Consider the following 25,567-nt stretch of genomic DNA (forward strand, 5'->3'; position numbering starts at 1 on the left):
TTATGGTAGAGTGGCCAGACGGAAGCCACTCCTCAGTTAAAGGTACATGACAGCCCGCTTGGAGTTTGCCAAAGGGCACCTAAAGACTCTCAGACCATGAGAAACAAGATTCTCTGGTCTGATGAAACCAAGATTGAACTCTTTGGCCTGAATGCCAAGCATCACATCTGGAGAACCTGGCACCATCCCTACGGTGAAGCATGGTGGTGGCAGCATCATGCTGTGGGGATGTTTTTCAGCGGCAGGGACTGGGAAACTAGTTATGAAAACCTGCTCCAGAGTGCTCAGGACCTCAGACTGGGGCAAAGGTTCACCTTCCAACAGGATAATGACCATAAGCACACAGTCAATACAATGCAGAATTGGCTTCAGGACAAGTCTCTGAATGTCCTTAAGTGGCCAGCCAGAGCCCGGACCAAAGGTGCTTCAACAAAGTACTGAGTAAAGGGTCTGAATACTTATGTAAATGTGATATTACATTTTTTTATTTATAATAAATGTCCAAAAATGTCTAAAAACCTGTTTTGGATTTGTCTTTATGGGGTATTGTGTGTAGATTGATGAGGGGGAAAAAAACAATTTAATCAATTTTAGAAAACGTAACAAAATGTGGAAAAAGTCAAGGGGTCTGAATAGTTTCCGAATGTCCTGTATATATACACTGAGTGAACAAAACATTAGGAACATGACATAGACAGACTTTCCATGACAGACTGACCAGGTGAATCCAGGTGAAAGATATTATCCCTTATTGATGTCAACCGTTAACTCCTCTTCATTCAGTGTAGATGAAGGGGAAAAATAACAAAAGCCCCTGTTGAGGGTACACTCAGAGCAAGGTCTTCCTTAAGAGGGCCAAGGCTGGGGTAACTAGCAGGACTGAGTTGAGTTGATAAGAGTGTTCTTAAGTGAGGTATCCTTGGACATGATTGTTAATTAGCCAGTAGCGGTCGGTCTACCAAAAGTCCAGATCCGTGGTACTGGTTTGATCACAGTAGGACTGGTGAGGTTAATGTATTGAATGAGGAACTACAGTGCAGGTGACGCCTTGCGAGGTCATCTGGCTTGGTGAATTTAAAATTATAACGTGTAATGTTTTGATGAAATGTTTTGATAAATTAAGTAAACAGGTATGCCCTGGGTTACTATTGTTAGATATTATTCTGAGTTTTTTTGTTATTCCTGGCACTTCACCGGAGGTGGAGGTTAAAATGAACGAGGTAAGATTGGATTTTTGAGGATCGTGTTATGCAAGACATGGGTACTCTGTAGGTGGTTTTGCACATTTGGATAGACATAATATAATCTGTACCACAGTTATCGCAGTAGGCGATATCCCAGTGGGGAGACAGCACTGACAGTGTTTTGAGGCCACTAACTAGGCAATCATTTTGATAAATGATATGGGTTACCCTGTTCATATAGACAGGGTTTAAAATCTAAAAACAGCGGGGGGTCTGTCTCATCCCCTGTGTGTCTAGTTTGTGTTTTCTGTGAGTGTGTATGAGTGAAAGAGCAGGAACCATGGGAGCACACGTGAGCAGAGGACACAGCATTCCAGATCCCCCAACGTCTGCCCTTGAGGTTGTAGTAGATAAGTGGGGAGGGGATATTTTGTACCATGTGAAATTGTGGCATATCGAAGGAGGTTTTTCTTTGACAGGGACACTGAGTGTGACACTGTTGGATGAGGTTAGGGAGAGATGAACAGATTATGAGGGAACTAAGAAGGGGACTTTGATTACAACCAGCTCTGGGCTGAGAATGGCCATTATCAGGACCAACTGGTGGCCGTGTTGGGAAGAATAGGGGCACTGTATCCCGCCAAAACTGACTGGACGACATCAGAGAATGCACCATGGCGAAGGATGAGCACTTGTTATCGTATCGAAGGAGACTGGAAACCTGTTTCAGGCTGCACAGCGGCATCAGACCTAATGAACTGGCATATGGAGATCTGTTGAAGGATGCCCTCATGAGAGGCCTGACACCAGACCTGGAGAAAGTGGTGAGAACCACCTGTATCAGTTTGGAAACTGAACCCCTGGCCACTGTGGTACAACATTGCAAACATGCTGAGTGACAACAAGAAAAAGTGAAGACTCAGACATTGCAAGCTGCCCAGTTGATATTCTACCAAGGGCAGGTGCCTGCTGGAGTGGGAGGTGGTGCAAGTGGAGGAAAACCCAAACTTGGAAGTTGCTTCACCTGTGGCAAGACAGGCCATTTCGCTGCACAATGCAAACAAGCCCAGCAGCTGAGGGGAGAGGCAGGGGCGGACCAAGAGGCAGAGGAGCCCCGAGGGGGGCACCTCGAGGAGGAGGTCCACCCGGAGGACAAGGACTGTGGTATTCCCCTGCTCAACAGCCATGGCAGCCGCCACCCAACCAATCCGCCACCATGGGGACCCCCAAGACAGAGGCCAATCTGGACAATGGCAGACCCTGTGCAATCCAGGACAAGAACAGGAGGAAGAATATTGACATGATGAAGAGACAATGTCTCATGTGACCCTGAAGAGGTGCACTGTGTTAAATCCTGATACTTTATAGGGATATTGTTATCCATGTCGGCACCAACGATGTTAGGATGAAACAGTCAGAGGTCACCAAGCGCAATATAGATTAAGCGTGTAAATCAGCTGGAAAGATGTGTCGGCATCGAGTAATTGTCTCTGGCCCCCTCCCAGTTAGGGGGAGTGATGAGCTCTACAACAGTCTCACAACTCAATCGCTGGTTGAAAACTGTTTTCTGCTCCTCCTAAAATATATAATTTGTAGATTTTTCTGGGACTCACCCACAAACAGGACTAAGCTTGGCCTGTTGAGGAGTGACGGACTCCATCCTAGCTGGAGGGGTGCTCTCATCTTATCTACGAACATAGACATGGCTCTAACTCCCCTAGCTCTACAATGAAATAGGATGCAGGCCAGGCAGCAGGCTGTTAGCCAGCCTGCCAGCTTAGTGGAGTCTGCCACTAGCTCAGTCAGTTTAGTCAGCTCAGCTATCCCCATTGAGACCGTGTCTGTGCCTCGACCTAGGTTGAGCAAAACTAAACATGGCAGTGTTCGCCACAAGCTTTATGTATCACACTGCAGCTGCTTAGGTCCAAGGGGCCAGATGGAAGGCTTAGTTTGGGATCCATTGGTAGACCTATGGCTCCAACAGCTAAAATGGGCCTATGTGGGTTTGAGGACTCAGTGAATTTCATTTGGGAGCTTTGAGTATTCTCTGGAAGTTATTGAAAGAGGCATTGCAATGTAAAACGATAATTGTTGTCAAAACTGGTGAAGAGGCAAGTATGAATAAAACTATTGAGGGACCAATTCGCTTGCAGTTGAAGACATTGCTTGGTAGACTATAACCCTGATGATGGCAGCAAGACAGCAGCCTGGTGGACATTATCATGAGACAATGAATTCCAGTGGAGGCTTCTCAGAAGAGGAAGGGGAGGACCATCCTCCTCTGTGAATTTCATAAAATTAAAAATAGTGAAATTAATAAAGTTATCATTTATAGATAAAATTATGCTAAATATATTCACGTCACCAAATAATTGATTAAAACACACTGTTTTGCTATGTGGGTCTACAGGAGCCTCAACAGCACTCTGTAGGGTAGCACCATGGTGTAGCCAGCCGGAGGACAGCTAGCTTCATCATCATTCTCTGGGTAATTTGACTTAAATACAAAACCTAGGAGGCTCATGGTTCTCACCCCCTTTCACGGCCTTACACGGTAATTATGACAACTTCCGCAGGACATGTTCCAACCTATCAGAGCTCTTGCAGCATGAACTGACATGTTGTCCACCCAATCAAAGGATCAGAGAATGAGTCTAGTACTGAAAGCTGAAGCTACAGCTAGCTAGCACTGCGGTGCATAGATTGTGGTGAGTAGTTCACTGGGAGAGAAAGATAATAGTTGAACAGTTTTGATCAAATATATTTCTTGAAAAATGAAGAAGCAAGAGAGAGATAGAACTAGCTATATTTCATTGTATTTTTTTTCTCTCACTTCGCTAGCGAATGCAGCTAGCTAGTTTAGTCTACTCAAACACCCAGCTCGAACAGAGAGGGATGCTATGTTAGCTAGCTGGCTATAGCTATCCAACACTGGAACTCTTACAAGTCAAGGTAAGCTTTTGGTTTGATTAATTTATTGCTACCGGTCCCGCCGGTGTAACTGCTAAACTGCTTGTCCTGTACTGCATGATTGTAGCGGTTTTACTTAAGCGTTAGTTCTAGTAGCTACGTTGACTAGCTATGACGGTGACAATGATGTAGGCTGTGTGTAGCGGTTATAATATGAAGGTTTGGCTTGGAAAGATTTTCTTGCTTGGTCACATACAGCTGATGTGTTGTGCACTGAAGTCCACAAGCGAAGGTAAAAGGTGAGAAGAGGAGAGCATGTATATGTATTTATTTATTTTATTTATCCATTATTTTACCAGGTAAGTTGACTGAGAACATGTTCTCATTTACAGCAACGACCTGGGGAATAGTTACAAGGGAGAGGAGGGGGTGAATGTGCCAATTGTAAACTGGGGATTATTAGGTGACCATGATGGTTTGAGGGCCAGATTGGGAATTTAGCCAGGACACCGGGGTTAACACCCCTACTCTTGCAATAAGTGCCATGGGATCTTTAGTGACTTCAGAGAGTCAGGACATCCGTTTAACGTCCCATCCGAAAGACAGCACCCTACACAGGGCAGTGTCCCCAATCACTGCCCTGGGGAATTGGGATATTTTTTAGACCAGAGGAAAGAGTGCCTCCTACTGGCCCTCCAACACCACTTCCAGCAGCATCTGGTCTCCCATCCAGGGACTGACCAGGACCAACCCTAGATGCGAGTAGGAACTCTACAAAGAGCAAAATGATCATGCTGTTTTTATGTGGCTGCTATGAAAGTGAACTGTGTTTGCATGTGATCAGGGGTGTTTTAATTCCACAGAGTCGGTTGAAAAATGTTTTCTTAAATAGAAGAAAACAGAACAAAACAGGGATCTTTAAACAGGTCAACATTCACAAGGCCGCAGGGCCAGACGGATTACCAGGACGTGTACTCCAAGCATGCGCTGACCAACTGGCAAGTGTCTTCATTGACATTTTCAACCTCTTCCTGTCGGAATCTGTAATACCAACATGTTTCAAGCAGACAACCATAGTCCCTGTGCCCAAGAACACTTAGGTAACCTGCCTAAATGACTACCGACCCATAGCACTCACGTCTGTAACCATGAAGTGCTTTGAAAGTCTGGTCAAGGCTCACATCAACAGCATTATCCCAGAAACCCTAGACCCACTCCAATTTGCATACCACCCCAACATATCCACAGATGATGCAATCTCTATTTCACTCCACACTGCCCTTTCACACCAGGACAAAAGGAACACCTATGTGAGAATGCTATTCATTGACAACTGCTCAGCGTTCAATACCATAGTGCCCTCAAAGCTCATCACTAACCTAAGGACCCTGGGACTACACACCTCCCTCTGCAACTGGATCCTGGACTTCCTGACGGGCCACCCCCAGGTGGTAAGCGTAGGTAACAACACATCTGCCACATTGATCCTCAACACGGGGGGCCCTCAGGGTTACGTGCTCAGTCCTCTCCTGTACTCCCTGTTCACTCTTGACTGCATGGCCAGGCACGACTCCAACACCATCATTTAGTTTGCCAATGACAACAGTGGTAGGCCTGATTGCACACAACGACGAGACAGCCTATAGGGACCAGGTCAGAGACCTGGCTGTGTGGTGCCAGGACAACAACCTCTCCCTCAATGTGATCAAGACAAAGGAGATGATTGCGGACTACAGGAAAAGGAGGACTGAGCACGCCCCCATTCTCATCGACGGGGCTGTAGTGGAGCAGGTTGAGAGCTTCAAGTTCCTTGGTGTCCACATCACCAAAAAACTAACATGGTCCAAGCACACCATGAGTCATGAAGAGGGCACGACAAAACCTAATCCCCCTCAGGAGACTGAAAAGATTTGGCATGGGTCCTCAGATCCTCAAAAGGGTCTACAGTTGCACCATCGAGAGCCTCACTGCCTGGTATGGCAACTGCTCGGCCTCCGACCGCAAGGCACTAGAGGGTAGTGCATACCGCCCAGTACATCACTGGGGCCAAGCTTCCTGCCATCCAGGACCTCTGTACCAGGCAGTGTCAGAGGAAGGCCCTACCGCTCGGCAAGCGGTACCAGAGCACCAAGTCTAGGTCCAAGAGGCTTCTAAACAGCTTCTACCCCCGAGCCATAAGAATCCTGAACATCTTATCAAATGGCTACCCAGACTATTTGAATTGTAGCTCTACCTACATGTACACATTACCTCGACTAAACGGTGCCCACTGACTCTGTACTGGTACCCCCTCTATATAGCCACGTTATTGTTATTTTATTGCTGCTCTTTAATTATTCGTTACTTTTATTTTTTCATAGGCATTTTCTTAAAACTGCATTGTTGTTTAAGGGCTTGTAAGTAAGCATACCTGTTGTATTCAGTGCATGTGACACATTTGATTTGATTGACATACCTGAATTTGTCCAATAGATACTCTTGTTTGCAACTGTTGGACTAATGATTACACACTAGATCAGCTAGATGCAGGCAGGAGTGTGAAAAGTGGTATTGGAATGTGTCAGTCTGTCACCTACTCAAATGTTTCTGTCGACCTGTGCGCCTATGTTGTAAACTAATTCATAGGCTAAATTGTAAAAACATCATGATAGGTATAGGGAAAACTTGAGTCCTGTAGTAGCCTAAACCTATCTATGTTACATTTAGCTGGGTGAATGGAATATGAATGAATTATCCAATATGCTGGTAATAGAAATGGCCATGCAAAAAAACATGTAAAGAATGTACTCCCTCATCTTAAACATCACTGGTGAATTCATAGCCTTTACCAAAACACATACACACAACCTATATTTCTCTCTCTCAAACAGGTTTGTTTCTTTATGAAATTGCATAAAATAATTCCAACGTTTTCATTCAAATCATTCCTAATATAAATTACCCTTAAACATTTTGACGGAATATACAAGTTATTGCAGGCTTCATTTAAGATTCCTATCTGGGGTCCTTTCCTTCGTAGTCGCTCATGTGACGCACATCAACAGCGCCTAGTCAAGTGTAACCAGCTAGCCGATTAGCATGAATTTCAAGATCTTGTTTGATTCATAACATCAAACTTTAGGTGCATTAACGCCATCTTGCTTTAGTACAGTTTGAAAATAGCAGTTGTGCAGTGTTGGATACAAACGGTAATTTTATAGGCAGCTAATCTGACAACCATGTGGAGCACCAGCCGTCATGTCCTTCAGGATCTAGTCCGGGAGTTTACGAAAAAGACACATTCCCCGGTTCAGTGTTTTTCACAAACATCATGCAAGGTAAAGTTAGTTTTGTTTTTGAGTGAATGATAACATTTTTCTGTTTTTTAAACGTAGGCAGGAATAATATATACGGTTGCAAGCTAAATGGGTGCTGCTAACTATAGCCAACACAGGAGGTTGGTGGCACCTCAATTGGGGAGGATGGGCACTTGGTAATGGCTGGAGCAGAATATGTGGAAAGGTGTCAAACACATGAGCTGTGTAAGAATACCAATAATGTATACTACATAATGAGCATATACTACTAGTTAATTTTAGTATACTGTAAATTAATGTTATCCTTTCAGTTGAGTCTACCGGAAGTTGATGCTGTTTCTATGCATCTTGTTAGAATAAAAAATGACTAGCTAGAGATCTGATGACTTCATTGAAAATGTCCATTAACACACAACGACTATACCACTTAGCTAAGCTAAGAATGACGTGAATAATCAAGACAGTAAACATTGGGTAGTGTAGATAGCATTTAGTTAATATACCAGCAAGTTTGATGTTGCAAAATCTGGACCCCTACAAATCAGCCGGGCAAGACAATCTGGACCCTTTCTAAAATTATCTGCCGAAATTGTTGCCACCCCTATTACTAGCCTTTTCAACTTCTCTTTCGTGTCGTATGAGATTCCCAAAGATTGGAAAGCAGCTGCGGTCATCCCCCTCTTCAAAGGGGCGGACACTCTTGACCCAAACTGCTACAGACCTATATCTATCCTACCATGCCTTTCTAAGGTCTTCGAAAGCCAAGTCAACAAACAGATTACCGACCATTTCGAATCTTACCATACCTTCTCTGCTATGCAATCTGGTTTCAGAGCTGGTCATGGGGTGCACCTCAGACACGCTCAAGGTCCTAAACGATATCTTAACTGCCATCGATAAGAAACATTACTGTGCTGCCGTATTCATTGATCTGGCCAAGGCTTTGGACGCTGTCAATCACCACATCCTCATCGATCGGCAGACTCGACAGCCTTGGTTTCTCAAATGATTGCCTCGCCTGGTTCACCAACTACTTCTCTGATAGAGTTCAGTGTGTCAAATCGGAGGGTCTGCTGTCCAGACCTCTGGCAGTCTCTATGGGGGTGCCACAGGGTTCAATTCTTGGACTGACTCTCTTCTCTGTATACATCAATGAGGTCGCTCTTGCTGCTGGTGAGTCTCTGATCCACCTCTACGCAGACGACACCATTCTGTATACTTCTGGCCCTTCTTTGGACACTGTGTTAACAACCCTCCAGGCAAGCTTCAATGCCATACAACTCTCCTTCCGTGGCCTCCAATTGCTCTTAAATACAAGTAAAACTAAATGCATGCTCTTCAACCGATCGCTACCTGCACCTGCCCGCCTGTCCAACATCACTACTCTGGACGGCTCTGACTTAGAATACGTGGACAACCACAAATACTTAGGTGTCTGGTTAGACTGTAAACTCTCCTTCCAGACCCATATCAAACATCTCCAATCCAAAGTTAAATCTAGAATTGGCTTCCTATTTCGCAAAAAAGCATCCTTCACTCATGCTGCCAAACATACCCTTGTAAAACTGACCATCCTACCAATCCTCGACTTTGGCGATGTCATTTACAAAATAGCCTCCAATACCCTACTCAACAAATTGGTGCAGTCTATCACAGTGCAATCTGTTTTGTCACCAAAGCCCCATATACTACCCACCATTGCGACCTGTACGCTCTCGTTGGCTGGCCATCGCTTCATACTCGTCGCCAAACCCACTGGCTCCATGTCATCTACAAGAACCTACTAGGTAAAGTCCCCCCTTATCTCAGCTCGCTGGTCACCATAGCATCTCCCACCTGTAGCACACGCTCCGATGCGTGGTTTCTTCACGCATCGCGCCGACAGAAACAAGCATCTCTCTGGTAAGAAGAAGGGCTGGGGTGTATGCCTTATGATTAACGAGACGTGGTGTGATCATAACAACATAAAGGAACTCAAGTCCTTTTGTTCACCTGACTTAGAATTCCTCACAATCAAATGCTGACCACATTCTCTACCAAGAGAATTATCTTCGATCATAATCACAGTCGTGTATATTCCCCCCCAAGCAGACACATCGACGGCCCTGAAAGAACTTCATTTGACTCTATGTAAACTGGAAACCACATATCCTGAGGCTGCATTTATTGTAGCTGGGCTTTCAACAAAGCTAATCTGAAAACAAGGCTCCCAAAATTCTATCAGCATATCAATTGCGCTACCCGGGCTGGCGCAACCCTGGATCATTGTTATTCTAACTTCCGCAATGCATATAAGGCCCTCCCCCGCTCTCCTTTGGGAAAAACTGACCACGACTCCATTTTGTTGCTCCCATCCTATAGACAGAAACTAAAACAGGAAGCACCTGACCAATCGGATTCCACGCTTCAAGATTGCTTCAATCACTGGACTGGGATATGTTCCGCATAGCGTCGAACAACAACATTGATGAATACGCTGATTCGGTGAGAGTTTATTAACAAGTGCATCGGTGATGTTGTACCCACAGCGTCTATTAACCTCTTGGTGTTAGGGGGCAGTATTTTCATTTTTGGGGAAAAAAACGTTCCCGTTTTAAACGGGATATTTTGTCAGGAAAAGATGCTAGAATATGCATATAATTGACAGCTTTGGATAGAAAACACTCTGTTTCCAAAAATGTAAAGATATTGTCTGTGAGTAACAGAACTGATGTTGCAGGCGAAAGCCTGAGAAAAATCCAATCCGGAAGTGCCCCAGCTTTTGAAAGCGCTGCGTTCCAATGACTCCCTATATGGCTGTGAATGTACCATCAACGAGCTTACGCTTTCTACGTATTCCCCAAGGTGTCTACAGCATTGTGATGTAGTTTTACGCATTTCTGTTGAAGAATAGCCGTATGGGGGAACATTGCGTAAGTGGTCACATGGTGGCTCCGAGAGAGTAAAGTGCAGAGGTAGCCATTACTCCAATCGGTCCTAGAGAAAAAGGAATTGTCCCGACGGATATATTATCGAATAGATATTAGAAAAACACCTTGAGGATGGATTCTAAACAACGTTTGCCATGTTTCTGTCAATATTATGGAGCTAATTTGGAATATTTTTCGCCGTTGTGGTGACCGCAATTTCCAGGCGATTTCTCAGCCAAACGTGAAGAACAAACGGCGCTATTTCGCCTACAAAAATAATATTTTGGGAAAAAAATAAACTTTGGCTGTCTACCTGGGAGTCTCGTGAGTGAAAACATCCGAAGTTCATCAAAGATAAATGATTTAATTTGATTGCTTTTCTGATTTCCGTGACAAGTTTGCCTGCTGCTAGCAAGGTATAATGCTATGCTAGGCTATGATAAACTTACACAAATGCTTGTCTAGCGTTGGCTGTAAAGCATATTTTGAAAATCTGAGATGACAGGGTGATTAACAAAAGGCCAAGCTGTGTTCCAATATTTTTCACTTGTGATTTTCATGAATAGGAAGATTTTCTAGGAAGATTTATGTCCGTTGCATTATGCTAATTAGTGTCATGATGATGATAACGGTCCCGTTCACGGGCTGGGCGTCACTACAGGTTAAAACATTCCCCAACCAGAAACTGTGGATTGATGGCAGCATTCGCACAAAACTGAAAGCGCGAACCTCTGCTTTTAATCAGAGCAAGGTGACTGGAAACATGACCGAATATAAACAGTGTAGCTATTCCCTCCGCAAGGCAATCCAAACAAGCTAAGCGTCAGTATAGAGACAAACAAGTATAGGCCAAACAAAATTGGCCTAGCGTCATCCGGGTTAAGGAGGGCTTGGCCGGTAGGGATATCCTTGTCTCATCGCGCACCAACGACTCCTGTGGCGGGCAGAGCGCAGTGCACGCCAACCAAGGTTGCCAGGTGCACGGTGTTTCCTCCGACACATTGGTGCGGCTGGCTTTCGGGTTGGATGCGCGCTGTGTTAAGAAGCAGTGTGGCTTGGTTGGGTTGTGTATCGGAGGACGCATGGCTTTCAACCTTCGTCTCTCCCGAGCCCGTACGGGAGTTGTAGCGATGAGATAAGATGGTAGCTACTAAAAACAATTGGATACCACGAAAAAGGGGTAAAAAAAAAAAAAAAGTTTGCAGACGACACTACGGTGGTAGGCTTGATTATCAACAACAATGACACTGCCTACAGGGAGGAGGTGAGGGCCCTCGGAGTGTGGTGTCAGAAAATAACCTCACATTCGATGTCAACAAAAGAAAGGAGATGATCGTGGACTTCAGGAAACAGCAGAGGGAGCAGCCCCCTATCCACATTGACGGGACAGTAGTGGAGAGGGTGGAAAGTTTTTAAGTTCCGCGGCGTACACCTCACGGACAAACTGAAATGGTCCACCACACAGACAGCGTGGTGAGAAGGCGCAGCAGCGCCTCTTCAACTTCAGGAGGCTGAAGAAATTTGGCTTGTCATCAAAAACACTCACAAACTTTTACAGATGCACAATCGAGAGCATCCTGTCGGGCTGTATCACCGCCTAGTATGGCAACTGCTCCGCCCATAACCGTAAGGCTCTCCAGAGGGTGGTGAGGTCTGCACAAAGCATCACTGGGGGCAAACTACCTGCCCTCAGGACGCCTACACCACCTGATGTCACAGGAAGGCAAAAAAGATCATCAAGGACAACAACCACCTGAGCCACTGCCTGTTCACCCCGCTATCATCCAGAAGGTGAGGTCAGTACAGGTGCATCAAAGCGGGGACCGAGAGACTAAAAAACAGCTCCTATCTCAAGGTCATCAGACTGTTTAACAGCCATCACTAACATTGAGTGGTTGCTGCCAACATACGGATTCAACTCTAGCCACCTTAATAATGGAAAAATGTGATGTAATAAATGTATCACTAGCCACTTTAAACAATGACACTTTATATAATGTTTACATACCCAACATTACTCATCTCATATGTATATACTGTACTCTATACCATCTACTGCATCTTGCCTATGCCGTTCGGCCATCAGTCATTCATATATTTTTTATGTACATATTCTTATTCATTCCTTTACACTTGTGTGTATAAGGTAGTTGTTGTGAAATTGTTAGATTACTTGTTAGATATTACTGCATGGTCGGAACTAGAAGCACAAGCATTTCGCTACACTCGCATTAACATCTGCTAACCATGTGTATGTGACAAATAACATTTTATTTTATTTTGATTTGTTAGTATGAGTTTTCAAACACTGCTAGTGTTTCCATGTGTTTTGTGCAATTCCATTCGCTCCGTTCAAGACATTATTATGAGCAGTCCAGTGAATTAGACAGAGATATTAGAGAAAGGAGTCAGGAATCCCATTGGACAATGAACAACCTCGTCTCAGAGCATTTCGTATTATTCTGTACATAAATCCGAGACACTCTCCATTTAGTACGGTATGTATTAATTTGTGGCTGTCCATTACCCATTTCGTATGATATAGGAATTAAAATTTGGATTATATGTTACAAATTTGCAAAATGTACAATCGGTTACGAATGTGCTCAATTTGATATGTTATGAATTCTAGCGAGGTAGCTAACATATGCTAGGCTAGGGTTTAAGTTTAGGAGTTAGGTTAGGGGAAGAGTTAGCTAAAAAGGTTAAAATTAGGGGAAGGGTTAGCTAACATGCTGAGTAATTGCAAAGTAACTAAAAAGTTGTAAGTAGTTGAAAAGTTGCTAAAATGCTCAAGTTGAACATGATGAGATTTGAACTCGCAACCCCCACCTATCTACCCGACCAACCACCCTCCATTCGTTGTCTGTAACCATACAAAATGTAACATATATATATATATATATATACTGAATTAATTATCCCAGCTTTACATGCAGAATAGTATGAAATGCTCTGAGACCAGGTTGCAACGAATGGAGGAACGTATAACACCCTGCCAAGCAGACTTTTGATCAATCGTGTTCACGTTGTCATGCTGCATTGTGTGGTTGCTAAGCTATTTGTCCATCGATCATATTTTAAAGTCAGGGTTTGAGTTGAGAAACATGCCTATTTTCCTCAAGTACACAATGTCATGATTCTTAAACAAGAGTTTGTATTGGACAAATTCAGGTATGTCCCTTCCCGTTTTAGTTACATTTTCTCTGTTTGCTTCCATTTTTGGTTCTTAAACAGTAAACGGTTTCTCTAATGAATATACCCCTGGGGAACCAAGCTCTCCTACTATACCCCATTCTCTCTCTTGAACAGAATACAGTTGTGGTAGAGCGTTGGTGGCAGGTCCCATTGTCCAAAGAGGGCCGCCCACCAAGACTATACCCTCGGCGACATCGGGTCTACAAAGTGGTAGAGGACACAAAGCATGCTCCTAAGGAGAAGATGGAACTCATCCTCTCACAGACTGTGGCTAGTATGTATGCCTGTTTGTTCTTCCAATCTCCGGACAAGGATATTACTTAGCATGAAGTATTGGGCATGCATGCATTCTAATGTATTTGTGGCTTTATTATCAGAGCTTGGTGGGCGAGGTGACACTGTGTTTGTGAAAAAGTCTGTTGGACGCAATAACCTCCTGGCCCAAGGCCTGGCAGTCTACCCATCACCAGAAAACAAAGCGATGTTTGCAGAGGAGCTGAGGGTGAGTGTTTTCTTCTGAGTCTTTAGATGTATTGGGGGTATGGTTTGTAGAAAAAGGTTCATGGGTGTGAGTCTGCCATTTTTATTGTAGGGTTGATGAAACATAGGATACAGCTATGTTATATGCAGTCCTTATATTGCACCTCCTAAAACAGGCGTATCATTTCCCTCTACAGCTTTTACATGAAGGGAGGCCCGAGGAGAGAATCCAAACCCGCACAGGACAGCTGGTGAGCAGGGCATTCCTTTTTCCTTTAGTTCATCTAATTTCTAAGGCTAACCCCTGCTTACGTTGGTGTACTGTGGCTGTGTTGCTCATCACCAACCGTTTGTCTGAAACAACTAGAATGATATTTAATAGATCCTATTTGTACTTCTGTATTTGCAAATGAACATCGCTCCTACTACCCATTAGTCTGTCAGTTGTCTACAACCGAGCTGTGTGTCTGGTTTGCAGACGGTGGAGATCCTGAAGCATATGGAGTTGAAGGTTGAGAAAAGAACCTCCATTGAGTATGACATCACCAAAGAGATGGTCTGCAGACAGATTCTCCAGAAGGTAAGACCGGGCTTGTAGATTATTCAGTAAAATGAAAAATGGAGTACATTCATTCCTTCCTTAAAGCAGTCACAGATCTGCGAGGGTTGGATTATCACCATTTTCATCAAACAGACAGTAATGGAGCAATTTCACAGTTGAAAATGTTCAACAAACCATAACTCTATGCACAAGGACTACTTTTAACAATTTCCACAACATTTGACAAAAACACATTTACTTGAAGAACAGGGCAGATGCAAAGTTGGGTAGCAGAATGATGGCACAAACCGTCATTCTGTTACCAAACTTTGCAACTGCAAATGTGTTTTTGTAAAATTGTTAAAAGTAGTCCTTGTGCGTAGTTGTATGTTTCAACTTTTCAATGATTGGTTTTTGTTTGACATTTTAAAGTGAAAAAAATTGAGTCTCAGCAACACTGTTACCGTGGAATTGTCCACATTCACTCATGTCTAATCATCATCTACTGATTAAGTGGTGTTGGTTTGGTAGCATTTTCTACTGTGTTCTGTAACAAAGGTTGCCAATGATGACTGAGAAGCAGTCATTGCTTTCACTTCAATCTTTTGATTTAGTCTTCTCTTCTCATCTTTTTCCTATTCAGCGGGGCATATTTGTGCCACCTCATGCACTGAGACTACCGGAAGAGTCAATCAAAGACCTGGGAGATTACTGGTGTGAGGTCACAGTAAGGGCACAACTCCATATTTCACTGTGTTGACATTTTATTTTTTATTTTGTCTGGTCTAAATGCATGGAACTGTGGGTTTTATTGGTAATTTTCTCCAATGAAAGCATTGGCTTTTTACTACCAAAATAACTATTCTCTTTCATTACTAATGAAGAGAGCAGCAGCTCAAATGGCTCTGGTCTGGTATCAGACAGGATGAGCATGGTTGCCTCCCAGAAACTGGAGACTGAGGAGCCAAAATGGTTGAGATGATTTTAAAGGCATTCCATTAACACTAGAACCGCCACTGACTTTTGTGAATAAAGAATTGTAGTATCACTGCCAAGTTATGTCCCCCTCCATCCTCTACTTTAACTAAAGTATATTTAACACACTGACGTTGTTAGAATTTAGATATCAGTTTGTTCTAAGCAGTTTTAGGAGGACATGTCATTGCCCGCCCTTCCTTTACCCAACAGTTGGCTGCCCATCTAGCAACGTCCCATTGAAACTACACCTATATCAAAACTATTTTCACACATAGATTTAGCTTTTTATTATTTGGGGAAACTAATTTGCTGCGATTAGTTTTTGCCATGGTGCAGAGGAAAAATGTGCAGTTTTACAGCTACACATTTGCCTTTTTATAGCTAATTTCCTACAATTCTACACATTTTGTCATGGCTTATGATGTTCATATGCTATCTGGGGGGGTTAAGGTTAGTGTCCTGTGTGGTAATCTGGCCCTGGGGTTCCAGTGTTAATTTGCCTTTTCTCGTCTCCCCAGGTTAATGGGATAGATACTGTGCGCATCCCCATGTCGGTGGTGCCCTTTGAAGACCCTACAGCGACTGGGCGCAAACTGTTGAAAAGGCAAAAGCAGGAGGAGACTGTCGCAGCTGCAGTACAAGAGGCAGCTACTGTTCCAGAGGCTACCATTCCAGAAGCGACTCAGGAAAAAGACAAAGAACCCCATGATTGAGGACTAAACTTTAAGTACTCCAAAGCTACTTTTAATGTCATTACTAGATGCTCACGGAACGGTTTACTGTTTGACTCCTGACAATAAATGATTAAAGCATCTTTGGATCTGTTTTGAAAGTGCAAGATTGAGTTATATATTGTATTCTAGTCTCATTTTGTCATTTCATTATTTTCATATGCATGCCATCACTTTCACATGAAGAGTAGTTACAGTGCAACTGCCTGGGATGGAGCTGTTAACTCGGTCTGGTTGTCCAGGTGTTAGCACCATCGACTGATTTTTATTTAGGTTTGTCCTTAATGTTAAGAGCTGAGGTGTTGGACAATACATATCAAATCTGGCAAGTCAGGAAATGAAACATTTATTGTAATAGCACAAAACATGTAACAGTATAGGGTAAAACAAAAGGTATTTCCCCTGCCTCTTACATAGATATACAGTATTGAAATGCCTCCTAATGAGCTTGGCAAAGCACAGACCTTTAAGATCTGAGTGCCTAAAATAGTTAGCCGTAACACCTTTAAATCTAGCAGTCTGTCTATAGCATTGTCCCCAATGGGGTGCTTTTGGCAGCGCTAGTCTTTGTCCCTGCCAATGCCAAGTTTTGAACATGGTTACATATCTGCTTTTACTTAATAGGAGTCAATATACAAAACACGAGCTAGCTCATCACGAAAGGTAGAACCAAGATGCTGGTTTTCAGCATTTTCTTTGGGGGGGGGGGTGTAATGATTAGTAAACTGCCCTTCCAAGTTCCATTTCTCTTAGATCGTCACGGGTGTGAATTGAGAGGATTGGGTAAGTAAGCAAGGAATGTACCGTAGCATATTTCTTATACATACAGTATCTGATGTCTTCAGATCCAGAATTGCTATAACACCAGCAGAATGTGCAGAGAGCACCCTTCAGAAACATGGATTCACAAATCCTCACTAAATGTTGAGGTCTGGCAAAAGAGACATTTAAAAATCTGGTTAGCTAGCCAGGATGGTAAAATACAAAACGGATCCAATTTCACATCCATGCTCCCTCTGAAGAGAAGGCAACGTCCTACAAGATTCTCCACAGGCTGAGCAACAGGCAGTATTTATTCAAATTGCACAGTTCATTATAATACCAATAAGTCATCACTGTATGATTGTGTTTATTGGCAGACAGGAGTTTCTGGCTCCTTTCAAAGACTAACTCTGCCCCAAAATCCAGTAAAGAGATGCTTCAACCTGACCTGTTTGGAATACATCTCCACAACAGGGAAAATCCACCAAGGAAAAAAAATGTGTTTCCTAACATTTAAAAAACTAGGGGAAGCTTGTGGTTGGATTGACAATTTTAGAGCAGGTCACTGTCCCACCATTGGAAACATACAATATGGATTCCGCAAGGAAAACATTCCTCTTATGCTCAGACTGGAACGACCAATTATCAGTAATGTGTAATCTGGTGAAATACCACCACCAGCACATAAAATTGCATTTAAATACAATTTCCCAGGAAAGCATGTGTGCAGCAGTCTGATTAGTTTGATTTCCTATGCAGCCAACAAACAAATATCAAATAGACCACCAAAACTACTGTTTATATCAGCAATGTTAAGTATCAAATCCAGGGAGGCCCACAAACAGGGGGGACAAAAAGGAAAGTCAGTGCTAACATCTCCAAGGATGGGTCTATGAGGTGTGTAACCCCTCCCCCACAGCAAGGGTATATGCCCCATGTTGAGAAAATCTTCTGGACTGTACTACTCTAAATCTCCGGGGGGGGGCTATGCATGCCACCAAGCCTTCTGTTACGGTTCTTAAAAGCCGTATTTGGCCTGTGTTTGCCGGCGAGTCAGCTTGTTGTCAGCCCAGTTGTTCTTCAGCTCTAGCTCTCGCTCCTTTGCCTATAGGTGATCAGAATTACAAGTTAACTCAAACTTTGACACATTTTGCTTGTAAAAATCACATATCTGGTCAAATCCAGGTCTGTTGATACGAGGCCAATAACCATGCATGTTAAGTGTTTCCAAAATGATTGCCAGTGAGAGGTGTGCCAAGTCGTGTTCAGTAGGCATCAAACAGGGAAAAACATTTTTTTTTAATTCTCAACAGAAGAGAAGGACAACTTGTCCAGTGGGAACACATTTTGTTTTTCTCCAGTTTGAGTCTACTGAATGGGACCTTGTTGTTAGGGTCCAAGACAGTACTGTAGCAATGTAAACAGTATTTACTCACCTGGTGGATGAGGTATGTGATCTGGTGCTTGCGTCGCTGTTGCCCTGTGGGTTGGTCTCCCTTTTTCTACAGACATAGGGAAGAGGTTAGGGAGTCATCCCAAGCAAGGTTGAAATCAGACAACAAAATCCTCACTAAGCGACATGAAAAAAGTTCTAACCTACCAACTCCTCAACTCTAAATCGACTGTCGCCTTACATTCCCCTACCCCATCATCACTACTACTACAATCCAGGTTCCAATTCAGCTCCTAGCACCTAACCCTTTGATGTTCACAGATCTGAAAAGAACGGACAAGTGTAAGCAAAATGGGGATGGTTCCAGTGCAAATCTCCCTCACCTTGCTGAAGGATTTGCGCTCTTGCTTCTCTTCCGTCATGCTCTTGGTCATCCACTGCTGGTTGCCGCTCAGCTGGTCATCTCCCTTAATCTCCAGGAACTTCACCTCTTCCTTGCCCCTGTTCCTCTTCCCCTGCAGCCTCATGAACTGCAACCAGAAAATATACTCTTCTATATCTTGAAGCAGCAACCTCTATTCAGTGTATGAACTATGCTGACAATTATGGATGCAATCAGGACAATATAAAACAAATCAAGAAGAGCAGGATATTGGTTTCGGGGTAGGTCAAATTCAGTGATATACAGGATGTCAGAAGGGAAGGGCTTCCTGATTGATCAGGGGAAAAAAAAATCACATTCCTGATCAATAACAAGCCAACAGACCAATGTCAAGTCAAGAAACATTCTTACCGCTTCATCATCAAACAGGGCGGAGGAACTAGGTTGCTCTGGCTCGGGCAACGCTGGGTCAGACTCTGGATCCTGGTAGTAAGCCTCGTTGTAGTAACCCTATCCAACAGGATGTTTTTTGTTAGCCTGTATCAATGCAACATGACATAAGAGCATTACGCCACCCTGAGTCATCTCAACGGATGAGAACAAGAGATTTTACAGCAAACTGCTGTGTGCCAAACTCACAGGGGTCAATAAGGATCAATTCTGGGCATAGTACATCTGATGTTTGAAACTGAATATCAGCTTGGTACGACTGATATCCATAATTTGCTCTCATCTAAAATAAGTTGTAGTTGGACATTTGAGTTGGTAATGCACAGTAGGTCTATCGTATTTGGTCTATTGTGGAAGTTGAGTATTATTGGAGTTTATTTTGATGTATTGGCAACATAGTTTTACACAATGCATTGCTAAGCTTATACATGTCCATCTAGCTAGCTAGAGGGATAAAGAGCTACACACTATATATACACAAAAGTATATGGACATCCCTTCAAATGAGTGGATTCAGCCATTTCAGCCACACCCGTTGCTGACAGGTGTATAAAATTGAGCACACCGCCATGCAATCTACATAGACAAACATTGGCAATAGAATGGCCTTACAGAAGAGCTTCGTGACTTTCAACGTGGCACCGTCATAGGATGCCACCTTTCCAACAAGTCAGTTCGTCAAATTTCTGCCCTGCTAGAGCTGCCCGGTCAATTGTAAGTGCTGTTACAACGGCTTAGTCACGAAGTGGTAGGCCACACAAGCTCACAGAACGGGACCGCCGAGTGCCCAAGCATGTAAAGTAGTTTGTCCTCAGTTGCAGCACTCACTACCGAGTTCAAAACTGCCTCTGGAACCAATGTCAGCACAAAAACAGTTTGTTGAGAGCTTCATGGTTTCCATGGCCGAGCAGCTGCACACAATCCTAAAATCACCATCCGCAATGCCAAGTGTCGGCTGGAGTGGAGTAAAGCTCGCCGCCAGTGGAAACGCATTCTCTGGAGTAATGAATCACGCTTCATCATCTGGCAGTCCGATGGACTAATCTGGGTTTGGCAGATGCCAGGAGAACGCGACCTGCCGAATGCATAGTGAAAACTGTAAAGTTTGGTGGAGGAGGAATAATGGGTCGGGCTAGGCCCCTTAGTTCCAGTGAAGGGAAGTCTTAACGCTACAGCATACATTGACAGTTGAGACGATTCTTACCTTCCAACTTTGTGGCAACAGTTTGGGGAAGGCCCTTTCCCGTTTCAGCATGGCAATGCCCAGTGCACAAAGCGACGTCCATACAGAAATTGTTTGTCGAGAACGGTGTGGAAGAACTTGGACTGGTCTGCACAGAGCCCTGACCTCAACCCCAAACACCTTTGGTATGAATTGATAAACCCAACTGCGAGCCAGGCCTAATCGCACAACATCAGCACTCAACCTCACTAATGCTCTTGTGAATGTAAGCAAATCCCTGCAGCAATGTTCCATCATCTAGTGGAAAGCCTTCCCAGAAGAGTGGAGGCTGCTATTAAAGTAAAGGGGGACCAACTCCATATTAATGCCCATTTTGGAATGAGATGTTCCACAAGCACGTGTCCACATACTCTTGGTTATGTAGTGTATCCATTGACCCAAACTTTTCTCCGTACCTGAGGCTCTGATGAGGGCTGCTGGTACACCCCTAGCTGTTGACCTCCCCAAGCTCCCTCTTGGTTCGCGCTAAAGTCCAGAGGGGCATCTGACTGGAATGTACCACGCTGCATGCCTGGAGGAGCAGGTAGCAGGCCTGAGGTGGGGACAGGCTCCGGGTTCAAGCTGGGGACCACAGCGGGGAGAGGCTTGGCGCTGTCTTCCAGGGAGAAGTAGTTCTCGGGGGCAAGTTCTTCGTCACTTTCCTCAGCAGCTATTTGCCTCGCTAGCTGCAGGGCAGCCGATTTAGCTGCTGCTTTGATGGCGGAGGGGGATGCACTGGAGCTAAGGTGGCCCTGGGAGGCCCCTAAGGAGGGCTTTGTGGGTTTCCTTGGCTCAGGCCGCTTGGTGAGGGTGTGCGGCACTAGGGCCCTCTGCATCTCCTTCACAACCATGTTTTTTGGCTGAGGCAGGAGGGAGGAAAGGCCAGTGCCAGGACCCTGAGATAGAGATGGAAAGAGAGAAAAAAAACATGTCCTCAAATCAAAGTTTGTTGGTCGCATACACAGATTTACAGATGTTATCACGGGTACAGCGAAATGCTTATGTTCCTAGATCTAACAGTGCATTAATAACTAGAAGAACAAACACACACAATCCTAACATTTTTTAAATAAGTTATATAGGATGAATCATGACTAAAATATTGTGTATTCATATAATGTGGGTGAAACCGTACAACATTATTAAAGTTACCAGTGTTCATGACTATATACATCGGGTAGCAATCTAGGTTGCAGGGTAGAGTACCAAGTGGTAGCCGGCTAGAAAAGTGAATAAGGTTCAGGGCAGGGTACTGGGTGGAGGCCGGCTAGTGGCGACTTAGATGAGGGCTTAGAACATGATAGGTATGGTTGGCAAGGCCTACGTCCACATTTCCAAGCTGTATCACGCTTAACACCCCGGGCCATCCTACAATCTAAACTTGATGCCCTCAATCTCACACAAATTATCAATGAACCTACCAGGTACAACCCCAAATCCGTAAACACGGGCACCCTCATAGATATCATCCTAACCAGCCTGCCCTCCAAATACAACTCTGCTGTCTTCAACCAGGATCTCAGCGATCACTGCCTCATTGCCTGTGTCTGTAATGGGTCTGCGGTCAAACGACCACCCCTCATCACTGTCAAACGCTCCCTAAAACACTTCAGCGAGCAGGCCTTTCTAGTCGACCTGGCCCGGGTATCCTGGAAGGATATTGATCTCATTCCATCAGTAGAGGATGCCTGGTTATTCTTTAAAAAGTGCTCTCCTCACCATCTTAAATAAGTATGCCCCATTCAAAAAAATTAGAACCAGGATCAGATATAGCCCTTGGTTCACTCCAGACCTGACTGCCCTTGACCAGCACAAGAACATCTGGTGACGTACTGCATTAGCATCGAATAGCCCCCGCGATATGCAACTTTTCAGGGAAGTTAGGAACCAATACACACAGGGAGTTAGGAAAGCAAAGGCTAGCTTTTTCAAACAGATATTTGCATCCTGTAGCACAAACTCCAAAAAGTTCTGGGACACTGTAAAGTCCATGGAGAATAAGAGCACCTGCCCACTGCACTGAGGCTAGGATAGACTGTCACCACCGATAAATCTGCTATAATTGAGAATTTCAATAAGCATTTTTCTATGGCTGGCGATGCTTTCCACCTGGCTACCCCTACCCCAGTCCACAGCCCTGCACCCCCCACAGTAACTTGCCCAAGCCTCCCCATTTCTCCTTCACCCAAATAGCTGATGTATCTTCAACCGATAGCTGCCCACACCTGCCTGCCCTTCCAGCATCACTACTCTGGATGGTTCTGAATATGTGGACAACTACAAATACCAGTCTGGTTAGACTGTAAACTTTCCTTCCAGACTAACATTAAGCATCTTCAATCCAAAATTAAATCTAGAATTGCCTTCCTATTTTGCAACAAAGCATCCTTCACTCGTGCTGCTAAACATACCCTCGTAAAACTGACTATCCTACCGATCCTCGACTTAGGCGATGTAATTTACAAAATAGCCTCCAACAATCTACTCAGCAAATTGGATGCAGTCTATCACAGTGCCATCCATTTTGTCACCAAAGCCCCATATACTCCCCACCACTGCAACCTGTATGCTCTCATTGGCTGGCCCTCGCTTCATATTCGTTGCCAAACCCACTGGCTCCAGGTCATCTATTAGTCTTTGCTAGGTAAAGTCCCGCCTTATGTCAGCTCACTGGTCACCATAGCAGCACCCACCCGTAGCACGAGCTCGAGCAGGTATATTTCACTATGCACCCCCAAAGCAAACTCCTCCTTTGCCCGCCTTTCCTTCCAGTTCTCTGCTGCCAATGACTGGAACAAACTGCAAAATCACAGAAGCTGGAGACTCATATCTCCCTCACTAGTTTTAAGCACCAGCTGTTAGAGCAGCTCACAGATTACTGCGCCTGTACACAGGCCATCTGTAAATAGCCCATCCAACTACCTCATCCTCATACTGTTATTTATTTTGCTCATTTGCACCCCAGTATCTCTACTTGCACTCATCTTCTGCACATATATCACTTCAGCGTTTAATTGCTATATTGTAATTATTTCATCACTATGGCCCATTTATTGCCTTACCTCCCTTATCTTACCTCATTTGCACACACTGTATATAGACTTTCCACCCCCCTATTGTATTATTGAATATGTTTGTTTATTCCATGTGTAACTCTGTGTTGTCGTTTGTGTCGCACTGCTTTGCATTATCTTGGCCAGGTCGCAGTTGTAAATGAGAACTTGTTCTCAACTAGCCTACCTGGTTAAATAAAAGGTGAAATATATATATTGTTTTTTAATCACCTCCGGCCATGATTGGGAGTCCCATAGGGCAGCGAGCAATTGGCCCAGCGTCACCCGGGTTTGGCCGGGGTAGGCCATCATTGTAAATAATAATTAGTTCTCAACTGACTTGCCTAGTTGAATAAAGGTTAAATATACTGAGAATTTGTCACTGAAAATGATCTAAAATGCAAATCATGTTTTACCTGGGGCAGGGATTTCTTTCTCCTTGGTTCATCTTCATCAGAGTCAGACTGTTGACAAGACATAGGATCATTTTGAAATCAACACTTCTAATTCATTTCAAAACAAGCACATTAAATGTTTAAAATCTAGCATGGTTATGAGCCTGTGGCCCTGTTACTTACATCCCCTCTCTTTATCTCAGGTATAGGGATTTTGACAGGCTCTGTTCGCTTCTTCGGTTTAGGTAAGTCGAAAAGCAACCCTCCCTTGGATGGTTGAGAACGGGTAACTGAGTCCTCGTCGCCATCGTTTGACACAGTGTTCCGTGAAGAGAAGTGTGTTGTCCCTTTGCTTGGTCGCACGTTTCCTAGTGCCTCTGAGGCAGATCTTTTGGGGTCAGGGAGGCGTGCGAAAAGCCCCCCACGTTTGCTACCCGGGACGATGGAACTAACGTTAGACGTTTCGTCTGAATCACTGTCATCACTGCTAGCATACGCTACCAAAGACATTGTTGATGTTTCTGGAGCAGCTTTGGCATAAGTAGCGGGTAAATACTGATATGGCTAACTAGCTAGCTGCACCCACCGACCCACACCTGCCAAGTTTACGATAGCTAACGTTCGCTAGCTAAAATTGTTTGGCCGTACACGTATACGAGGCTTACTTCATTAGAACAACCAATAAATTGTGGACAACAATTTACATTTATGACTAACTTTATAGCTAATTTTCAAATTGTAAACAATTGACTCGCCAAAGGCTAGCTAGAGGCTAAATCCTGCGGCTCAAGTCGAGCCACTGCAGAGTAAGTTAATAATGTTCCAAACAGGCCGATTACTGACTAGACTCGAAGCAAACAAGGCCTCGGCAGGTGCTTAACATACCTTTAATGTGAATGTTAAGCTAGTTCTAGTTTAACGTTACACTGAATATTATGCAGTCAATACCCATGGTTTCTTTCCTCCACCAAAAATAGCTCGTTCCATCCAATAACAGCAATCGCTAGCATATCCTTTTTGGGGTCTCTAATACCATGGATGGATGCGTGCAAAACAGAAGTGTTCAAGCTGCTACTAATTGCGCAGCTTCGACGCAAATCCACCTTCTTCGTTTGGTTTTCAGGCAGACTAGATGCTTTCTTTGTTGGGTGTTGCTGCCTTTCATAATTTGGAAAAGGGATTGCACATTTTTTTTAATGGAAATGGGGGAAAAAAGGACATTGCACCGCCATCTAATTAAGCAATAATGCCAGAGGAGGTGTGGTATATGGCCAATATACCACGGCTAAGGGCTGTTCTTATGCGCAATGCAGAATGCCTGGACACAGTCCTTACATGGAACCCAAACCGGCTGTGCGCATGCTCCATCGTGCATAAATGTATTTTGTCCCCCCACACCAAACGCGATTACGACACGCAGGTTAAAATATCAAAACAAACTCTGAACCAATTACATTAATTTGGGCACAGGTCGAAAGCATTAAACATGTATGGCAATTTAGCTAGCTAGCTTGCACTTGCTAGCTAATTTGTCCTGTTTAGCTAGCTTGCTGTTGATAGCTAAATTGTCCAGGGATATAAACATTGAGTTGTTATTTTACCTGAAATGCACAAGGTCCTCTACTCTGACAATTAATCCATATATAAAATGGTCAACCGAATTGTTTCTAGTCATCTCTCCTC

The 25,567-nt window shown here is 44.0% G+C and overlaps 2 protein-coding genes across 3 annotated transcripts; one reads left to right on the forward strand and one right to left on the reverse strand.

Moving 5' to 3' along the window:
• Positions 1–7,102: 7,102 nt before the first annotated feature.
• On the forward strand, positions 7,103–16,331 carry mrpl9 (mitochondrial ribosomal protein L9). Its single transcript, XM_024395682.2, has 7 exons — positions 7,103–7,411; positions 13,612–13,771; positions 13,875–13,999; positions 14,175–14,228; positions 14,456–14,557; positions 15,162–15,245; positions 16,015–16,331. Exons 1-7 carry the CDS (start codon positions 7,313–7,315, stop codon positions 16,207–16,209), a joined length of 819 nt encoding a protein of 272 aa, XP_024251450.1. The 5' UTR covers positions 7,103–7,312; the 3' UTR covers positions 16,210–16,331.
• Positions 16,332–16,557: 226 nt separating this feature from the next.
• prcc (proline rich mitotic checkpoint control factor) lies at positions 16,558–25,026 on the reverse strand. Of its 2 annotated transcripts, XM_024395673.2 has the most exons (8): positions 24,833–25,026; positions 24,068–24,314; positions 23,906–23,953; positions 20,853–21,332; positions 19,176–19,274; positions 18,766–18,912; positions 18,426–18,491; positions 16,558–18,094 (listed from the first exon to the last, which is right to left on the reverse strand). In XM_024395673.2, exons 1-8 carry the CDS (start codon positions 24,892–24,894, stop codon positions 18,008–18,010), a joined length of 1,236 nt encoding a protein of 411 aa, XP_024251441.1. In that variant the 5' UTR covers positions 24,895–25,026; the 3' UTR covers positions 16,558–18,007. The 2 variants fall into 2 exon arrangements, with proteins under 2 accessions (XP_024251441.1, XP_024251440.1); XM_024395672.2 differs by having other exon boundaries at positions 24,068–25,023.
• Positions 25,027–25,567: the final 541 nt, after the last annotated feature.

This window comes from Oncorhynchus tshawytscha, linkage group LG31, assembly GCF_018296145.1.
Source record: "Oncorhynchus tshawytscha isolate Ot180627B linkage group LG31, Otsh_v2.0, whole genome shotgun sequence".
Classification (NCBI taxonomy): Eukaryota; Metazoa; Chordata; class Actinopteri; order Salmoniformes; family Salmonidae; genus Oncorhynchus; species Oncorhynchus tshawytscha.